We start from the raw sequence: 21,526 nt of genomic DNA, 5'->3' as shown, positions 1-21,526 counted from the left end.
CACAACAATTGCATACAAGCCCTCGTAACTTTACAAAATACATGTTTGCAACACTACAGAGTATGAACAATAAACAGACTATTGCTATATCAATACTAGATGCTATTATTTCATTAAACCTGATAGACAGTTCCATATAAAAACCAGTAATCTTACCTGGCAAATAATTCCTGCAGCGTATCTGGAATTTCAATATTTACGGATCCTATTGCAGAAGTGAATTTCTGCTTCAGTTTTCCTACAAATTCTATAAACTCCTCTGCACAAACCTATGAAATTTAAAGTAGTTTGTTTGAACAGGAGAGTATTTGACTGAAAGGATATAAAATCAGCAGATGCCTTCTCCAAATCGTGCAGAAGGTAAAACAAACAGACCCTTCCGGCCATGGTCAAACATGTGCCACCTAAGGACATGCTACCCTTTAAAGGAATCTGTGAACATTCTTTAAGCAGATAACAGTACCACCAGCTCAAGGCAGAAGGCAGTTACTTTCATCCAATCTGAACTTGGGGCTTTCATAAAGAAAATTTAGCCTTTAAATACAGAACCTATTGGTGTCAACTTGCCAGCAAGTAAAGGATCAGAATAATCAAATTGACCAGGGTACATCAATATCATGATCTGAACATTTTAACAACTGTAAATGATTTTAGAAGTATATTGCAAATGTGAGGCTTGATTGCCAGTTCCAGGTCATTTTGGATGCTGTCCACAAATCTGGAATTGACCAATGTCATACAATTATTACCATAATGAATCTGTTTAACAAAATCATCATTTTTGCAACTTTATCCAATGGCCGCCTGGAAAGAAAATGTCATACTGTTGTGAGAGATAATGGGAACTGCAGATGCTGGAGAATTCCAAGATAATAAAATGTGAGGCTGGATGAACACAGCAGGCCAAGCAGCATCTCAGGAGCACAAAAGCTGACGTTTCGGGCCTAGACCCTTCATCAGAGAGGGGGATGGGGAGAGGGAACTGGAATAAATAGGTAGAGAGGGGGAGGCGGACCGAAGATGGAGAGTAAAGAAGATAGGTGGAGAGAGTATAGGTGGGGAGGTAGGGAGGGGATAGGTCAGTCCAGGGAAGACAGACAGGTCAAGGAGGTGGGATGAGGTTAGTAGGTAGATGGGGGTGCGGCTTGGGGTTGGAGGAAGGGATGGGTGAGAGGAAGGACCGGTTAGGGAGGCAGAGACAGGTTGGACTGTTTTGGGATGCAGTCGGTGGGGGGGGAAGAGCTGGGCTGGTTGTGTGGTGCAGTGGGGGGATGGGACGAACTACTGTTGTGTTTCAGTTTACCTTACTGTCCTGGTAATTGTTCTTTTTATTCATAATTTCATTGATTAAAGCATGATCTTCATAGACCTCAGCAAGACAAATCCTGCAAGCAGTTAAGAGTAGAACAATTAAAACATTTCATATTTTAAAAGTACACTAAAGCATCCATGAAGACAGACTTGGTAACTGACAGTCATGTTTACTAAACAAGCTGTGATTCATAAATATTTTGCTTCAGGCTGTATCGCAACTTTTAGATCCTACAGCATAAAAACGGACCACTTAGCCCAATAGGCCCACAGCAACATTTATGTTCCACATGACTGTCGTCCCACTCTTATCAGAAGTTATTTCGATTCCATTCTCCCTCACGTGGCCATCCAGCTCTCCCCCTCAACCCACTTCACCCGACATTTGTCACGATTTTCAAAACTACATCTGTTGCAATGCCGTCACCCTGTGACCTCAATTAAATGCAGAATAAAATAAAACAAAGTGGTCAGTGGTATCTCCATTCTCCATTTTTGGATTGTGTGCCCAGAACCTCTTTCCATTCCTCCCTGCCCACACTCATCCTCTTCAGAAAAGAACAAACTGATTTCTGACCATAGCAGTGGCACAGGAGGAGTGGAATCTTAACAATAAACTGACAGAAAAAACTTGGAACTGCCAGTATGGGCTGGATTTAAAGCGGATCACAAGGCAAGGTCAAAGCAGCAGTGCAAATCTTTGCCTGACAAAAATATTTAAATAACTTGTGTCTCACAGGTACATGCACTAGAATTGGCTAAAAAGCATTATTTTACTTAACATCAATTATGTATGTTGTAATTATCATTGACCTATATTTTCAAGATCAATAAAAGGTTTCCAGAATGCATCTAATAACATTATGGGAGGGAAATGTAGAGAAACAAAAGGAGTTCTGCTTTACTCTATTAAGATGTGCCTTTGTTATTTTAATTGATACAGACAATACAAATTTAATACAATTTAAGAACCATTGTTTACACAATCAGTGTAAAGTCTCAGCTCTGGATCACAAAAACATACGTATAGTCAAAGGGGATTTACGAGACTAGGTAAGTCTGCTGGTTACAACGTAAGTTCTCATTCTGCTCTACAATTAGACTGGTTCTGAAAAAATCCATAATATTTCAACATTTAGATAAAAGTAAATATTTAACGTAACATATTTAAGCATTCTAACACTTTAACTGCTTCTTGCCATTATCTGTGCTTCAAAAGAAGTGATCTCACCTATAGTTAAGCATTGTCTGTGGGTTCTTGAGGATGTAGCGGGATCGACGCCCTACAGCAAGAGATGTTTTATCCAAAGCCACTTCAAGATAACTATGCATGACATCTCTCACTGTTTGCCAAGGAACAAAGGGTCCCTTCACCTACATGCAACAAGACATTGTTTTCAAAAGTCTGTAAATTTGTGTTTAACCCAGTTTCACCTGTGCCAGTCTTCTTGCCTTCTGACCTGTCCAAAACTGGGCCATTTTCTTGAATATACTATGCAAGGTTTGATTCAAGTGATGAGATGCTGATTCTGTGAGTTGTCCCCATGCCTAGCCCAATAACATGCTCAAAACAGACAAGTAAGATCTGGACCAAGAAATGGGCATGTTTATTGACAAAGATTGAAATCTGAAGCTGAAATGCCAACCTCTGTTACTTATACAAATGATTTATGTTTGAATATGGGAGAAATGGTTAGTAAGTTTGCAGATGACACCAATATTGGAGGTGTAGTGGACAGTGAAGGAGGTTACCTCAGAGTACAACAGGACCTTGATCGGATGGGCCAAGGACTAGCAGGTGGAGATTAATTTAGATAAATATGAGGTGTTGCTTTTTGGCAAGGCAGGATATATACATTTAATGGTGGGGTCCACGAGAGTATTGGTGAATAAAGAGACCTCCAGGTGCATTATGCCTTGAAAGTGGAATTGCAAGTAAACAGGTTAGTGAAGGGGCCATTTGGCACACTTGCCTTCAACAGTCAGTGCGATGAGTAGAGGAGTTGGGAGGTCATGTTGCAGCTGTACAGGGCATTGGTTCAGACTCTTTTGGAATACTGCGTTCAGTTCTGGTCTCCCTTCTATAGAAAAAATGTTGTTAAACTTGAAAGGGTGAAAATAAGATTTACAAGGATGTTACCGGGATTGGAGGGTTTGAGCTATAGGGAGCGGCTGAATAGACTGGGGATATTTTCCCTGGAGCTTCAGAGGTTGAGTGATAACCTTATAAAGGTTTATGAAATCATGGATAGGGTGAATTTCCAAAGTATCTTTCCTCGCAGAGGGATGTCCGAAACTGGTCAGCACAGGTTTAATGTGAGAGAGGAAAGATTTAAATGGGACCTAAGGGGAAAATTTTTCACACAGAGGGTGGTGTGGGACTGGAACGAGCCATTAGAGGAAGTGGAGGCGGCTGGTATAATTACATTTATGAGGCATCTGGATGGGTATAGGAATGTAGGCCATATGCTGAAAGATGAGATGAGATTAATTTACAATATCTGGTCAGCATGGACGAGTTGCACCGAGGGATCTCCTTCTGTGCTGTACAACTCTGTGACAGAGAAATCTCTCCACAGTCAGCTAAAAGACTACAATTTTTGCAAATCCCCTAAGTAAAAGGATTTATCACTATGTATGAAAATACAAATATCTTGAATACAGTGCCTAATATAAAGAGAATACACAGAGGGGGAGAGAGAGGGGGAGAGAGAGGGGGAGAGAGAGAGGGGGGGGTGAGGGGGGGGTGAGAGGGGGGGGTGAGAGGGGGGGGTGAGAGGGGGGGGTGAGGGGGGGGGGTGAGGGGGGGGTGAGGGGGGGGTGAGGGGGGGAGGGGGGGGAAGAGAGGGGGGGTGAGAGGGGGGGAGAGAGGGGGGGAGAGAGGGGGGGAGAGAGGGGGGGAGAGAGGGGGGGAGAGAGGGGGGGAGAGAGGGGGGGAGAGAGGGGGGGAGAGAGGGGGGGAGAGAGGGGGGGAGAGAGGGGGGGAGAGAGGGGGGGAGAGAGGGGGGGAGAGAGGGGGGGAGAGAGGGGGGGAGAGAGGGGGGGAGAGAGGGGGAGAGAGAGGGGGAGAGAGAGGGGGAGAGAGAGGGGGAGAGAGAGGGGGAGAGAGAGGGGGAGAGAGAGGGAGAGAGACGGAGAGAGAGACGGAGAATCTCACTAAACTGACTTGAGGGGCAGGAAGGCCTACACCTGTTTCTACAATGTTTCAAACAGCAATAAGAAAAATCTTTGACATGACAGGTGCTCTAACCCAAATTCATACATTTCCCTAACTCTACCTGTGCCGGGAACTTAAAATACAAGGAAGATGTATGATGAAAGGTGCATTTCTTATATATTAATTTACTTAATATTAAGAGCTTAGATTTCAAACCAGATTTCATTCTGGGATTTAACTTAACATTAATAGGAATCATACCAGAAGACAAAAATATATTCTTGATAAAGATAAAGCATAAAATGCTGAAGTAATTTTTTGGCTTGCTTCTCTCTTTGCCAGTTTTTTTCCTACAATAAATACTTTAAAAAGATGGAACAGTTGCCTAGAACTATCAACAATAGCAGTTTGCGTAAAAAAGTTGAAGGTGATTTTAACTGAAAAGGGAGGATGGAAGCAGTTTTTGTTGCCCAGTTTTTCCAGTACAACTTCCTCTATCCAGTTTTCTTCTTAGGCTGCGCATCACATGAGCTCTGAGCCAACCACTTTATTCCCCCAGCCGCAACATGTGCAGATAGCATAAAATTCTCTATCACACCCAAATGTTGAGTTTAAGCATGAATCTGTCCACTTCCCATGCTTGTTCCCACACTAATCTCAAGATAGATAATAAACTGCATTAAAATCTGAGCAATTTTATGATACACGGTCAAAACCGTTTTGAACTGTGTTAGGGCAACAACCCATTTCACGGAGAAGATCTATGACGATCAGATAGGAAAAACTTTTATCCCATTAATGTAGGCTACATTTCAATCAGGTCATACAGGTTAAGAGATCAATGTAATAACTCTCTGTACCATTACCATGGTTGTCTATTGTGCATTGTTAAAATGACAGACATTCAATTGCTTACTTTTTTGTTAAGGATATGGCTGGCTACTCGGCAAAGCATAAGCAGACTGTCTTCCTGTGCAGTCCACGTTACACGTAGTTTGGTCATGCGGCGCAGTGCACTCCTATCAGCATCATCTTGGAAGCGAAATCTCTTCGTCTTTTCCTGTTGTGGCATTTCTTCTGCAAGAATTAAGTAAGAATTGTTAGATCATTAACAGCAGAAAAATGTTGAAATCAGAACCCTAATCCATTTCTGCACAGAATGCTCATTTCACATACTGTATTTTAGTTACCAACAGAAAATATTTTGCATTGAACCTGACAGTAGCAATGTAGAAAGGAAAAAGACCTTGAGGCTTTAAAGAGATAACCTACGGTAAATAAAGCACTCTTGACTCTAAGGAACAGAATAATGCATTTTATGTAGAACAGTGTAACATTAATTTGCCAAAGCAACTCCAAGTGCTACTTTTCTAAGAAAGTAACAGAAAAACCAAAATATCGTACAGGTGATGTTAGTCTTTTAACAGCCTATGCAGTAACTGATCTTTCATTTTAATAAGGTAAGAGCTTAAAAGACCAAGTCTGCAGTGATGAAACTTCACCTTTCTTTCTCTTTTTCTTCTGTTTCTTCACAGTATCCTTTTCAGGACGTTTCCTTTTCTGTCCTTTTCCACCAGCTACTCTTTTATTTCTACCTACATTGCACTCCATTTCAATTCGAATCTCTTCCTTGCACTCAGCAAGAGGTCCATGTGCAGACTTAAGGACACCTAGCATACTGAATTTATTTCCTGGATTTAAAAACAAAGCAATTAAAAAACACAGAAGCCTTTTCATGTTAAATAATGGTAATCAAAACACACTTTACTGCATTCCCATCTTAGCTTTCCATAATAAACAAAAATTTTTTAAAAAGTATGCTGTAACAAATATATCTGAACAACTTCAATTCCACTTGAGCCAGTTGGACAATGGAAATGATTTGGATCCAGTGCAGGCTCACGTGGTTGGGATCAGTCATACTTTATCATGACAATGGTTCTATTTGGACAGATTGATCATTGGACACCCCAGTTCACAAGACAGAAAATCTGGTGAAAGTAATTGTGACTATCCAAGAAAATGATGGCATGAAAATTGTTTACTATATTTCCAGTGGCATTGTGATGCCTTTTCACTACATAGAATTGTAACAGCACTGAAGGAGGCCAATTAAGCTTTTGCTATCAGTGGAGCTGTCCAGTCAGTCCCTTAGCCCTACTCTATTCCTGCTGTTTACTTCATTCAAGCTCCTATCCAATTTCCTTTTGAAATGACAATTACCTCCATATCTAGCACCTTCATCAGCATTTGTCTGGAGATTGCTTGGTCAAAGCCGTTCAAAAACTGGCTAACTTGAATTACATCAGATTTAATACAAATATAACGTAAATTTTTAATTCAACATCTTGGTATCTTAAATTTTCAGGACTATTTACAGTCTCACTTTAATATTTAATTTTCCAGACTCTCATATGAGGCTTTTAATCCAGGATACTGTGATATTTTACAGATTCAAGAAACTTCACATAAAGCATTAATGTCTAACCATAATGTAATGAGTTGCATTTACAACATAAATACTTCACCTGCAACACCAAGGGGAAGGGCATGTTTGTTCAGGAAGCTCTGTAATCGCACTGAGCTGCTCTCAGGGATATTGAGACTCTACAGAAAAAGGAAGCAAATTGGCTTAGCAGGAGCAGTTTGTTTTAAACCAGCCTAAAGCAAAACAAATCTGTTTATGTTTGTATTCACACCTTCATTTTCTAATCATATTTTTGTGAACACATCACGTCTATACAGTGCATATTAAAAGTTCCAATGAAAATTTGAGACTGAACCTCATTAAAAGGAGTTAATAGGGTAGATGGTCTGAATGCTAGATCAAGAATGCAAGTTTAATGGTCTGAAAGGAGGAATGGGAGATAGTGTCAAAGATCTTAAGACCATTAGGGATGAAGATGATCATTCAAACCATTAGTTCATCTATGCTGAAGATTTTTCCATTTCAATCTGCAACTGCTCTTCGAAAGTTTCAAGGTACTGTACTTACCTGGAAATCGAAGTATCATCACCCTTTGCATAAATACTTTCTTGACATCAGTCCCACATTTACCATCTACTGAATCTGTCATTTTATTCTTGTTATTTGATTTAAAACAAACATTCCAGATTTACCATTCCTATTTCCTTATCTCTTCTGCATACTTGTAGATCACCTCCTGGATGTCTTCAAAGCTAAAAATCCTAATTTCTTCAGCCAATTTCTGGTAATTAGATCACTTTACAGCTATTGTGTGGACTTTTGCTTATTTTCATACTGTTTTCCTTGTACTTCAGTGACTAGAACTGCACAGTCTGCAAACTGTGGTGTAATCAGAACACTGTGACATTTGTTCTCTAGTTCTTCTGACGTGTTCCTTTATTCTGTCAATATAACTCAATTCTATTGGTTCTGTCAACTGATACCCGCATTGATTGAAAAACCAATTGGCTAGGCCTCTTTCTCGTTTATCATTCATTACTTCAACTTATCCCACAGAATACTTATGCTGCTTACTTTTAGTCTTCCTATGGGTAAAACCCATGGACAACCCATGTCTTCATTAAATTATACATTATTTTGTTCAATCTATTTATTTCAATCAATCTTTATAGAATATATGCTAAATGTTACTGCATGAGTAATTGTAATATCCTCTTTTTTGCTACACTTACTCCACATCAAACTCAATATTTGCAGTAGCCAAAAAATGCCTGCTCCTATTTCCTGAACTTTGTTCACTGGGGACTCCGAAACAAAACTTCCAGTGGTACTGATGGGACAAAACACTCAGTAAGACTGCAGTCAAGAACCACAACAAAACTTCTCAGGCAATAAGGAGGAAGGGACTGATAGCTCAACAACCTTAGATATTACAAATATTGCTATATCAATCATTTATACTTTGCAATAATCATCCAGTCATCCAAGATAGCTTCCTTCAATTCATTAGCAGATAGTACAAAGTACTGAAATGAATAAGTCACAAGCACCAATTTTGAATATCACCGAGAAAAAAAACACATTCCTTTCCTGACTTCATGCACATTAATCATGTTAAACATTTCACAAGCTTAAAATAACAGCAAAACTTCTCACAGAGGTTAGTGGAATTAGCTGTAGAAGTACCAATTTTCCCAACAAAGGAAAGTAAATGGTGCACTGCAGAAGCTGACATGATGGGTGCTGATAACAGGACAAAAGGAATTGAACGACATCAAAAACAAGGAACGAGGAAAAGAAAAATCTCACGGACGGACAACAGCCTAAATTTATTTGTGATGGGGTCGAAAGCCTCCCAGATGATGACTCTGAATCATGACTGATGGCATCAATAAGGATGAAATGTTAATCTTATTCCATTGTTATCACCAGTCTGTTAAACTGATAAAACGTAGGAGACGGTCAGGCAGCTAAACTATAGCTCTGTTCTGTCCAAATCACCATATTATGTTAAAACAACACATGTCAAGACACGGTGACTATGTTTACATTTGGAATACTTACTTTTTTCGCATTGTTAATAATGTAACTGGTCCAGATCCAGTTTCTTTTCAAATGCCCAAAGAAACTAGAATCCAGTCCAGCTGCTCCAAGGCCATCCCCAGGTAATTTTCCATCATCCACCAATCTCCGGCTACCTCTAGAGGGATTGAGGATAGAACAATTAGCAAAAGCAACAAGGTTGCATTCCACTCTGCGATCAACACCAACTCAAACTGCAGTCAATGCAATTTTACAGGACGAGTAAACAGCAGAGTGTGAGTCAGAAAGAGCACATGGTCACAGTGTTTAAATTATGTTACAAGGCACATATTTCACGAATACTGTCAAATCAGTGGTGAAAGGGGTTGGGAACAGCTAGCAAGTTGAACACTATCAGATGCTCTGTTTATATTGGAATTTAGAAAATGATGTAAAACTGCATGCACTAGATCCCAAAACGCACACAGCATAGTCCAGGAGGGAACGTTTATGTTCCAGGCCACTCTTAGCAGTCGAGTCCTGTTCCATCACCAAATTAAGTGCAGTGCTTTCCGCACCCTCTTGCGTCGCCTGACCAGCATTCTTGTTTAATCGAGGAAACCGAATAACTCCTGGAAACAGAAACAAATAGTCATTGTAAGAGCTTTCAGTAAGCAAAAAAAGACCAGTTGGTCCAAATAATCCATCAACTTGTCAAAGATCAACTTCCCTGAATTCTCACTAAAATATTCTACCTCGTGTGTGTGTATTACAATTCATTCAGAGTTTAGCTTGCTGTGGCAAGTTGCATGTTTACATGTATATTGCAGTTTTGAACTATGATAGTGTTGGCAGAGGCAAAGGTTTTTTTCCTCATTAAATGGCTGAGCAGGAATCTCAGCAGCTCTTATTTCCTGCTAATGATGTATTCAACCCGTTTGGTACTCAACCTGTTTGGCTACATTATGAACACACCTTCTTTACCCATCAAGTCCTCAGATGGAATTTAAATGTGGATTGTGATTCAGAGGCACAGAGATATCTACTACATCACAAGCCCTCCACAATCAATCCCTTAACTCGATCTCATTATTTTTGGAACTTATTTATACTAGTTACTTCAGAGGCTTTTCCCTAATAACCTCTTGCATACTCAAGGTTTTGAAAGTTCTACCAAACCACCCAGACTATTCCTTTTTCAAAATAATTGCTGGAAAGGAAACTGAACCACTTTTCCCACATATAATCAAATCTGCTGTGCATTTCCATCAGAAATGTTTTTATTCTGATTTTTTAAAAAACACATCTACCAGAATTTTTCAGGATCAATTCTGTCAATTTCTTTTATTGCTTTTTAAAAACTTCTAAGAAGAGAATCCTTTACGTTTGGTGATAAGAACTATCCACAGAATGTTAGATAAGGTTTGACATGTGCCATATACACCAACATAATTTTAAAAAATTTTTGTACTTATCCCAAAGCACACAATATCACTTTAGACATTTTTTAAAAATACTGTAGATCTGTTCATACTAATACCTGGCCAAAGCATTACATTGCTGTCCCATTCAGATTACTATTTCCATGTTAGCATATTAATTAATATACCTCTGCTAATTAATGTGAACATTTAGTTAACGATTTAGTCCATTGTATGAGAAAAGTAGCAAAGACAAGCCAGGGAACTACAGACCAGTGAGCGTGACATCAGTGGTAGGCAAGTTACGGGAGAGGATAAGGAGGGACAGGATTAACCAATATTTGGATAGTCAAGTTTCTCTTCTTCAGAGAAGTATTGGACGTTGAAGGGTACTCTATTGGTTGTATCCTGTGTTTGTCTTCTGAGGAGGCATGCCCAGAGGCATGGTATATTGGCAAGACCATGCAGACACTATGACAACGGAGGAGTGGACACTGCACAACAATCACCAGACAAGAATGATCCCTCCCAGTTAAGGGACACTTCAGCGTTCAAAGACATTCAGTCTCCAAGCTTTGGGTAAGCGTCCTCCAAGGCGGCTGTCAAGAGATCCAGCTAAGGAGAAACTGTTGGCCAAGTTCTATACCTTTGAATACAGCCTCAATTGTGATCTTGGGCTCATGTCACACTACATGTGACTCCAGCACACAGTTTTGTATCTGCCAAATTTTCCTTACTGTCCTGTTTTGACACCATCACCTTGATAAATTGTTATGATCTCTTGACCTTAATTAGTTTGGACAGTTTTGGAATTAATTATTACTTTGGTTAGACCCTTGGAATGCAACTCTTATACCTACCATGTCATTCCAGTCATGTGGTGCTGGACCACCTTATTTTTAATTTTTTTGTAATTATCTCTCTGCCTCATTTAAATGGATTATAGGTTAGCCCTTCACTTGTTAGTTATTCAGCTGTTGACACTTTACCCACACTGTCAGACACTTTTGATCACCTGCAAAGTTACATTATTCACACATTCAACTCTCAACATTTGTATGATCTTTAAATCTCTGTCTATAAATTCTGTGTCTGTCTGCTTCTCTCTCACTTCACCTGATGAAGGGACTACACTCCAAAAGCTTGTGATTTCAAATAACTCTGTTGGACGATAACCTGGCGTTGTCTGATTTCTGACCTCATTCACCCCAGTCCAACAGCGGCACCTCCAAATCTCAGAAATCAAAGGTGTGAAACTGAAATATGCTTGTAAAATGCAATTTCAAAGGACTTTCATAGATCTAAACTCAAAACTGCTTTTTGCTGGTTTAGAGCAGGAAAGGCTAACAAGCAAACAGAAAACTATGAAGCAGCAATTAAACTATGAAGAAATTAATTGTTGTTTTATAAATATAGAAAAGCAAGACAGCTCGAATACAGAACAGATCATACTCTTGTATACCCTCCTTAAAGAAAAATTTGAAAATGAATAGGCATTTTAAATAAATAAATAGTAAAATTCATTTAAATCCATTTCCTCCCCTTGTAATTTGTCAGTAGTGACACTGTGTGGCCAAAAATATACATTGCAAGGGACTGCAATAAACTTGCACAAAGACTAGTCAAAATCATCAATCTAACCAAATCTAGCCTTTGTTTTCAAGATTTTGTCATGGTGCTTCTTCTGGACCCGAAACACTATTCACCCCAACCAGGTACATGGGAATAGAATCACTCTCTTCATCAACCACAATTCCCAAATTTTACAACCAGGGGTTAGCACCATCAATGTATCAAATTATGCTGAGACAATAAAATGTGAGGCTGGATGAACACAGCAGGCCAAGCAGCATCTCAGGAGATGCTGCTTGGCCTGCTGTGTTCATCCAGCCTCACATTTTATTGTCTTGGAATTCTCCAGCATCTGCAGTTCCCATTATCTCTGATATCAAATTATGCTGTTGGGTCTACTTTTGTGAAGGGTGAAGCTGAAATGACACTCTCATCATCTCTCATGGGAATCAGGAAAAGACTCCAGCACAGAACTCAGATTATATTTGTTTCAAAACATATTGAACATTCAATTCAATTGTTGACAGTAGTTTGAAAAAGGGCTGGAAAACAGCTATAAAAATGATTTAAAAGAGCACCCAATGACTTGGTAAACATTTCATGGCACAGCCACAACCAAACTTTGTACAAATTACAAGATATTTAGATTGAAACAGGGTTGAGAAGGAAAACAAAAAGTAGGATTATTGATCTTTAACAGATTGTCTGTAACTGTGCTTACCTAATGGTGTATTCAGGCATACACACATAAGATCAAACCAGAAGCTCTCCACATCTTGCAAACTATTGAGAGTGTAGCAGCGATTATCAAACGGCCGGCTACTCCTGGCCAAATTATAATGCGGATCGCAACTAGTAGTGTCAACAATCATGGCATTCTTTTTGATATAAACGAAAATCTAATACAGAGGAAATAAACAATCACAACTCAATTTGCAGTTTTAGAACTTACATATTGCCGAATAATATTGACACAGCGTAGAATAATTTGAACAGCACATTGCTACAGCATGTTGGTGCAGCAGTGTAGCTGAACCTAAGTGAACGCGAGAACACGACATTTCAGATAAATTTCAAGAGATTAGTCTTGTGGAATAAGTAACAGTGGCTGAGATTCCATGGAAGTCTCTCTGGCTGTCTTCTTCCCCAAGATAAGTTAAAATTATTGGTACATGGAAAGCCTTTGAGCGGACAAAAAGTAAGCGGTGTCTATACATGTACATAACTAACACATATACGCACAAACGACACAGCCACTCCATCAGAAATAAATCACTTTATTTACATTTAAGAGTTCTGAAACTGTTGTTTTAATTAGAATCTAAATAGACAAACAACATCATCTAAAAACCAAAAAAAAACCTGCAAATGCTGTATTATCAGGAACAAAAACAGAAGCTACTGGTAAAGCTCAGCAGGTCTGGCAGCATTTGTAAAGAAAAAACAAAATCAAGAGTTAATTTCTCAGGTCCAGTGATCCTTCAGATGTTCTGAGGAAGGGTCACTAGACCCGAAATGTTAACTGATTTTTTTCTTCACATATGCTGCCAGACTGGCTAAGCTTTTCCAGCTACTTCTGTTTTTATTGTTGTTGTATATAATATCATCTATTTAAAAATAAGATTAGAATAATTATGCTGTTAAACAGAGAAATACACAACTAAATATAGGTCAAAACAATGGGGTATTTTTTTCTCTAAACCACACAACAATTTAAGTCTAAGTCTGTAGCAAGAATGCACATTAAAGGGATTTTAGATGCTAAACAATAAGACTGGTTCCAAAGCACTTAAATGGAACATTTTTCTCAGTAAATTGACTTTTTATTGTATTTAAGGGTACACAAACACACTATTTTTCCACTTCTAGATTCTTCCAACAGAAAACCTGCAGTTTTGATAGCTACCAGCTATAGAAAGTCTGCAACATTACTGTTGTTAGATACCAAGAATACACAAGATATTGTAGAGTGTAAGACGTGTTTCATGTCTCTGTACAATTTGTTTGGTTGCTCCTGTGAATTCCATCAGAGCAATGAATTGCCACATAAGTTTGGTATAGAATGTAAGATTATGTACATGATGGTGCTTTTCAAAAGAACCCAGGTTCAAAGCTCAGAACAGAGTAGCTAGCTGAGGCAGGCCCATTCATGATGATCTGCAAGAGTCACACAACCCATTTATAGAGACACTCAAATTCTTAGAAATTATGGCTACATAATGTTGTAGCATGATTCAGAACCAGAAAAGCAGCATCCACTAATTCTTATGGACTTTATGACCATCAACATCTTGGCTGACAGCCTACCTGATCCTTCTCTTGAAATTTTTCAGTTGGACCAAATTGCAGCAATCCCATAAAACAAAGACGTTGTAAACTCTCAAAGATAGAAAATATGTATCTCCTGTAAAGAACAGAAAAAATAAATCACACCAATTGCATCGAAGAGAATATTCTTTGTTTCATCAGCTGTGGCTTATTTGGCACTCTAGGTTGTGAGTTCAAGCTGTAATTCATTATTTGAGCACCAAAATCAAGACTTACATTCTCAGAGCTTTACAAAGGGAATGCCGGTGATGGTTTAGCCCAAGGGTTGCCAATGCCTAAGGTGAGGGGAAAGGTTGAGAACAATCCTTTATCGTAATCTCAGCTGGTGCAGGAATTGAATACATGCTGCTGGAATCATTTACATCGCAAACCAGCCATCCTGCCAAATGAACCAAAATGACCTCCAAGAGGTAAATTCTCAGTCAAGGAATTGAAGCCCAGTCAGTGGACATACTAACCACAATACTAAAGAGGAGACGTATTAATATACGTAGCTTCCAGAACATGCAAGTGTGTCACGCTGTGAACCAGGCTGACAATCCATGAAACTTTTCATTTCATACATCATTTGAAAAATATGCAAAATCTAGTGTTAGAAAGTCTTGAAGCAATTCCATCTTGTTGGATGCATCACCATTACCAGCTAACGTTTTTAAATATACTTGTGGATGGCTGCAAAATTTCCGCTTGCTTTGAGCAGTATTTCAGCAGCTAATTATTACTCAATTACATCAACTAACTGAGGTGGAGGATTTTAAGCTGGTAGACTCGCTCAAGACAGTTAGGAAGAGAGTTAATGTGAGTAATCAGAAGAGTCATTTACAGCACAGGAAGGTGCTATTTGGCCCATTAAGACTACGTCAACTGTCCAAGGAATAATCTATTCAATCCCCTTCCCCTGCTACATCTCTGTAGCCTTGCTGGTTTGCATCTTTCAAGCATCCATGCAATTTCCTGTAAATGTTACAGATCACCTCTGCTTCCACTAAACACAACGCCAGAGCATTCCTGGTTATCAAGTGTTGCTTATGTATGTGAGTTATGCACACATAAATATGTACACTAATATGGGGGAGCGGACAACTTGTGAAAAGGAAATATTTGCATCAGTAGTGATGTTCTATAGATCAAGCAGTGGAAGTGTTGCACTGCTCTTAACTGAGATTTACCCAAAATGGAGGTGAAAGCATTTGACACCAAAGCCAAGTGCTTGTAACAGAAGTTCTTTTTCTCTGATAGAAGGATCAAAATTTCAAAGTAATTTTCTGTTTTACTTAAGTGACACATTTATTAGTTAACCAGTATTTCTACTAAAACTAATGGTTACTGATAGCGATGAAGTTGTAGAATGAGAGATTGGCATTAATTTTGGAAACAAACATGACTGTTCTTACCGCTTATAGAGAAGTTGCTGCCGTGTGGGCTGGGGTAGGTCCCTTACTAAAGTGTGTTTCAGTAAAGTATCATTTAAATACTCATCCAGATTTTCAACCTATTTAACATGAGATGGAATAAAAGTAGAGAAAAGTCGTCAAGTCAAAACCAGCAACTTCATGGAATACTGTCTCAAAACAATATGACATACAATTATTGGACATCTAGTTTATTTGTAAAATACTTTAAGTAATGAAAACTCAGTATTTGTATAGCTTCATTTAAGAAAATTAACCTGTGATATAGTTTGTTTTGATGTTTAAAAGTAATACAGCTAAGAAATTGCCCCATGGGGCAGATGTGTGTTTTGAAAATGTTCAATGGCTGAAAACTATTTTGAGAGGGTAGTGATAAAACTTAATGCAAAACATTGGGTCTGCTCCGGCCCTTCAGCAGGCAAGGTGAGCTGTGAGTGAAGATGCTTCCAAACGAAAATGGAATCTACCCATCTCCTCTTGACATTAAAAGGCATCATCTTCTGCTGAAACCTCACTAACTCCCAGGGGTTACAATGACCAGAAACCTAACATTAATAGTCATACAAATATTGTGGCTGCAAGAGATCAATGGATGGAAATTTTGCAACTCACCAAAGCCACAAAGTCATGATTGTGATGACATTTTGCTTTGGATTCCATGCACTCTTACTTTCATGACCATTCTCCCATGAGGGACCTTATCTTTGCCAAGTTCCATGTAGACGATATCAAACAAATTGTTCTCATTAATACTCCTGTTTACCTCCTCAAAATAATCTGATCAAATTTATAAAAGATGATCTTCCCTTAACAAATCTATACTGAGCATCTCCAATTAATATGCATCTCCAAATCAAGATATATTTTGTCCCTCAGAACTTTTCCAAATAATTGTCCCATCACTCAGGTTAGACTAACTGTTCGGTAATTACGTGGTGAATTCCCTCCTCCTTTTGTTTTTAAAAGCAACACAGGACAACATCAGCAGTCCTCCAGTCCTCTAGCACCTTACCAGCGGCCAGAGGATTTGAAAATTACTGCTAGGGACCCTGATATCTCCTCCCACCTTTCTTCTAATATTCGTAAGACCATAAGACCATAAGACATAGGAGTGGAAGTAAGGCCATTCGGCCCATCAAGTCCACTCCACCATTTAAATCATGGCTGATGGGCATTTCAACTCCACTTCCCTGCACTCTCCCCGTAGCCCTTGATTCCTTCTGAGATCAAAAATTTGTCGATCTCTGTCTTGAAGGCATCCAACGTCCCGGCCTCCACTGCACTCCATGGCAATGAATTCCACAAGCCCACCACTCTCTGGATGAAGAAATGTCGTCTCATTTCTGTTTTAAATTTACTCCCTCTAATTTTAAGGCTGTGCCCACGGGTCCTAGTCTCACCGCCTTACGGAAACAACTTCCTAGCATCCACCCCTTCTAAACCATACATTATCTTGTAAGTTTCTATCAGAAATCTCCTCAACCTTCTAAATTCTAATGAGTACAATCCCAGGACCCTTAGCCGTTCATCATACGTTAAACCTACCATTCCAGGGATCAGCCGAGTGAATCTCTGCTGTACAAGCTCCAGGGCTAGTATGTCCTTCCTGAGGTGTGGGGTCCAAAATTGGACACAGTATTCTAAATGGGGGCTAACTAGAGCTTTATAAAGCCTCAGAAGCACATTGCTGCTTTTACATTTCAACCCTCTTGAGATAAACAACAACATTACATTCACTTTCTAAATTACGGACTCTACCTGCAAGTTAACTTTTAGACAATCCTGGACCAACACTCCCAGATCCCTTTGTACTTCTGCTTTACAAATTTTCTCACCATTTAGAAAATAGTCCAAGCCTGTATTCTTTTTTCCAAAGTTCAAAACCTCACAATTACTCACATTGAATTTCATCAGTCATTTCTTGGACCACGCTCCTAAACTGTCTAAATCTTTCTGCAGCTTCCCCACCTCCTCAGTACTACCTGCCTGTCCACCTATCTTTGTATCATCGGCAAACTTCACCAGAATGTCCCCAGTCCCTTCATCAAGATCATTAATATATAAGGTGAACAGCTGCGATCCCAACACTGAACCCAGGGGGACACCACTCGTCACTGGTTGCCAATCCGAAAAAGAGCCTTTTATCCTAACTCTCTGCCTTCTGTCAGACAGCCAATCCTCAACTCGAACACCATGGGCCCTCACCTTGCTCAGCAGCCTCCCTTGAGGCACCTTATCAAAGGCCTTTTGGAAGTCTAGATAGATAACATCCACTGGGTTTCCCTGGTCTAACCTACTTGTTACCTCTTCAAAGAATTCTAACAGGTCTGTCAGGCACGACCTCCCCTTACTAGATCCATGCTGACTTGTTCTAATCTGACCCTGCACTTCCAGGAATTTAGAAATCTCATCCTTGACAACGGATTCTAGAATTTTACCAACTGCCGAGGTTCGGCTAATCGGCCTATAATTTTCCATCTTTTGCCTTGATCCTTTCTTAAACAAGGGGGTTACAACAGCAATTTTCCAATCATCTGGGACTTTCCCTGGCTCCAGTTACTTTTGAAAGATCACGACCAAAGCCTCTGCTATTTCCTCAGCCACCTCCCTCAGAACTCTAGGGTGTAGCCCATCGGGGCCAGGAGATTTATCAATTTTTAGACCTTTTAGCTTTTCTAGAACTTTCTCTTTTGTAATGCCTACCATACTCAACTCTGCCCCCTGATTCTCCCTAATTGTTGGCATACTACTCATGTCTTCCACTGTGAAGACTGACACAAAGTACTTATTAAGTTCTTCAGCTATTTCCTTATCTCCCATCACTAGCCTTCCAGCATAAATTTGGAGCGGCCGAATATCTACTTTTGCCTCTCGTTTGTTTCTTATGTATTGAAAGAAGCTTTTACTATCATTTCTAATATTACTAGCTAGCCTACCTTCATATTTGATCCTCTCCTTTCTTATTTCTCTCTTTGTTATCCTCTGTTTGTTTTTGTAGCCTTCCCAATCTTCTGATTTCCCAGTGCTCTTGGCCACTTTATAGGCTCTTTTTCTTTGATATATTTCCTGACTTCCTTTGTCAGCCATGGCTGTCTAATCCCACCCCGGATAATCTCTCTTTTCTTTGGGATGAACTTCTGTACTGTGTCCAAAATTACACCCAGAAACTCCCGCCATTGTTGGTCTACTGTCTTCCCCGCTAGGCTCTGCTTGTAGTCGATTTTCGTCAATTCCTCCCCCTGATGTCTATATCTGTGCTGCCCTTTTCTGCCTACGGATTTATGACTGCCATTTGGTGTACTGTACTCCTAGCTAGTCTGCTAATGACAAATTTAATATACAATGTAACTGGAGATTCAGAAAAAAGGCACAGTAGTGTTACCTTGTGGCTGACTTGTACTATCTGGACAAAGATAGACAGGGGAAGACAGAGCAGTATGTCACTGATAAGAGCCCAACCATATCCAAACTCTCTGTGAATCGGGGAAGGAGGGCAGTTTCTTTTCCATGATGCTTCGTCTACATAAACTGTTTAAAAAAGAAGTTAAAATGGAGCAATTAAAACTGAAAAGTACAGAATACAACTTTCTGTAATTGTTTTTAGTTTGTTTAAAATGCTCTTTCAACAGCAGCAACAATAGAAATAATTTAAAATTTGTTTTCAGAAAACAGATTTCAGGGGGCCCAACTATTTCCCTACATAGTCCAGGAACAATTTGGTCCATCAGGAACTGCATCATCACCACATACTTGGTTTGATGACAGGGAACAATTCAGGTTCAAGATGATAAAAGAAGATTATAGAAGACTATAAAAGTGGAGTTAAATTCTTTAAAATTATCCATGCCCCTAATTATTTAGGTAGATGAGACTACATCTCCCTTAATCTTTCTTTCATCCTCTTTGACATCAACTCTAATAACGGATGTTTCCCTGTGCTCTGAACATCTTCTAATGATGCCATATCTATTGAAAGATGCAGTATCCAAACACAAAATACCTCGAAAATGCATCCTACAAGGTTTAACAAAATCAAATAACCTCCTGTAACTTACAATAAATTGCCTTGGAATGTATCTGAACATATATCTTTACTCTTTCATAACATGTGGGTGCCACTGGCAAGGCCATCATGTGTGGCCCACCTCTAACTCTTGCCACAACCAGTTCACATGACAGTTAAGGGACATGTATATAACTGTAGGCCTGGAGTCACATGTTGGCCAGATCAGGTTATGACCGTAGATTTCCTTCCCCAAGTAATGGGGGAGCCAAATGGGTTTTTTACAGCAATCAATTTCATCGTCACCATTACTGAGACTGACTTTCAATACCAGATTTATTAACGGTATTTAAATTTTATCAGTTGCCATGGTGGGACACAAACACCTATCACAAGATCACTAACATCTGATTTTGTACTGGGGAGCAGCCAACGTTGGACATTGTTTAAGAAGAGCAAGGAGGAAAATCTGGGGAATTGCAGGCTGATGAGATTTACTTCAGTAGTAGTGAAATTTTTGGAGAAGATTTTTAGGGAAAGAATTTACCCGTATTTTGAACAATATCGGCTTATTAGCAACAGGCAACATGGCTGTGTGTGGTGCAAGTTGTATCTCACAAAACTGAATGAATTTTTTGAGGAAGTGACAAAGATGCTTGAAGAAGGGAGGGCAGTGGATGTTGCCTATGTGGAGTTTAGCAAGGCCATTGACAAGGTCCTTTGTAGCATGTTGATACAGAAGGTGAAGTCACATTGGATCTGCGGTGGGATGGATACAGAACTGTCTTGATCATAAAAGACAGTAGCAGTGAAAGGGTGTTATCCTGACAGGAGATCTGTGACTGGTAGCGTTCCACAGGGATCAGTGCTGGAGCCTCTGTTGCTTGCAAAGTACATTAAATGATTTGGAAGAGAATGTAGATTGTCTGATTAGTAATTTTTTTTATTGATTACCAGGATGAGGGCATTGCTGGCTAGGCCAACATTTATTGCCAATCCCTAATTGCCCAGAGGACAGTTAAGAGTTCACCACTTGGCTGTGGGCCTGGAGTCACATGTAGGCCAGATCAGGTGAGGATGGCAGTTTCCTTCCCTAAAGGACATTAGTGAAACAGATGGGTTTTTCCAACAATCGACAAGAATCAGTGATGACAAAGAATCCATTAATTCCAGACTTTTACTGAACTCAAAATCTACCAACACGGGATTCGAACCCGAATCCCCAAAACATTACCAGGGTCTCTACATTAACCATACAGCGATAATACCACTGGGCCAAAAGATTGGAGGAGCTGTGGATAGTGAGGAGGACTGCCAGAAGAAACAGCAGGATATACAAAGGCTGGACACTTGGGCGGAAAACGGTAGATGGAATTTAATGGACAAAGGCAAATTAGGGCAGGACACATACACTTTAAGGTAAGGTCCCAGGGAATGTTGAGAACAAAACCTTGGGGTGCAGGTTCATAGCTGCTTGAAAGTGACATCCCAGTTAGACAGGATAGTGAAGGTGGCATTTGGTGCACTTGTCTTTATTGGAATTGGGAAGTCGTGTTCCAGCAGTACAGGACATTGGTGAGGCTGCTTTTGGAATACTGCATATAGTTTTGGCCTCCCTGCGCTAGGAAGGATGTTGTGAAATTTGAAAGAGTTCAGAAAAGATTTAAGGATGTTGCCATGGTTTGAGCTATAGGAAGAGGCTGAGTAGGCTGAGGCTATTTTCCCTGGGGCGTTGGAGGCTGAGGGGTGACCTTATAAAGATTCATCAAGTCAGGCGGGGCATGGATAGGGTAAACAGACAAGCTCTTTTCCAAAGGGCGAGAGAATCCAAAACTAGATGGCACAGGTTTAAGGTGAGGTGGGAAAGATTTA

General features: G+C 39.7%; 1 protein-coding gene across 3 annotated transcripts in view; it reads right to left on the bottom strand.

The window, feature by feature from the left end:
- The window catches only part of LOC125462445 (general transcription factor 3C polypeptide 1-like), a 72,946-nt gene that overhangs the window by 22,509 nt on the left and 28,911 nt on the right, over positions 1–21,526 (bottom strand). For all 3 annotated transcript variants that reach the window (XM_059654114.1, XM_059654115.1, XM_059654116.1), the window contains 12 exons: positions 19,034–19,179; positions 15,634–15,731; positions 14,219–14,315; positions 12,633–12,810; positions 9,403–9,550; positions 8,961–9,096; positions 6,997–7,075; positions 5,971–6,159; positions 5,385–5,545; positions 2,543–2,685; positions 1,304–1,385; positions 157–269 (listed from right to left, as the gene is read on the bottom strand). In XM_059654114.1, coding sequence (XP_059510097.1) covers positions 157–269; positions 1,304–1,385; positions 2,543–2,685; positions 5,385–5,545; positions 5,971–6,159; positions 6,997–7,075; positions 8,961–9,096; positions 9,403–9,550; positions 12,633–12,810; positions 14,219–14,315; positions 15,634–15,731; positions 19,034–19,179 — 1,570 coding nt within the window. The remainder of the gene's footprint in view (positions 1–156; positions 270–1,303; positions 1,386–2,542; positions 2,686–5,384; positions 5,546–5,970; positions 6,160–6,996; positions 7,076–8,960; positions 9,097–9,402; positions 9,551–12,632; positions 12,811–14,218; positions 14,316–15,633; positions 15,732–19,033; positions 19,180–21,526) is intronic.

The sequence above is a fragment of the Stegostoma tigrinum genome, chromosome 23 (genome assembly GCF_030684315.1).
Source record: "Stegostoma tigrinum isolate sSteTig4 chromosome 23, sSteTig4.hap1, whole genome shotgun sequence".
Lineage (NCBI taxonomy): Eukaryota > Metazoa > Chordata > Chondrichthyes > Orectolobiformes > Stegostomatidae > Stegostoma > Stegostoma tigrinum.
Note: the sequence above shows the minus strand (reverse complement) of the source record. Positions and strands in the feature narration are given on the sequence as shown.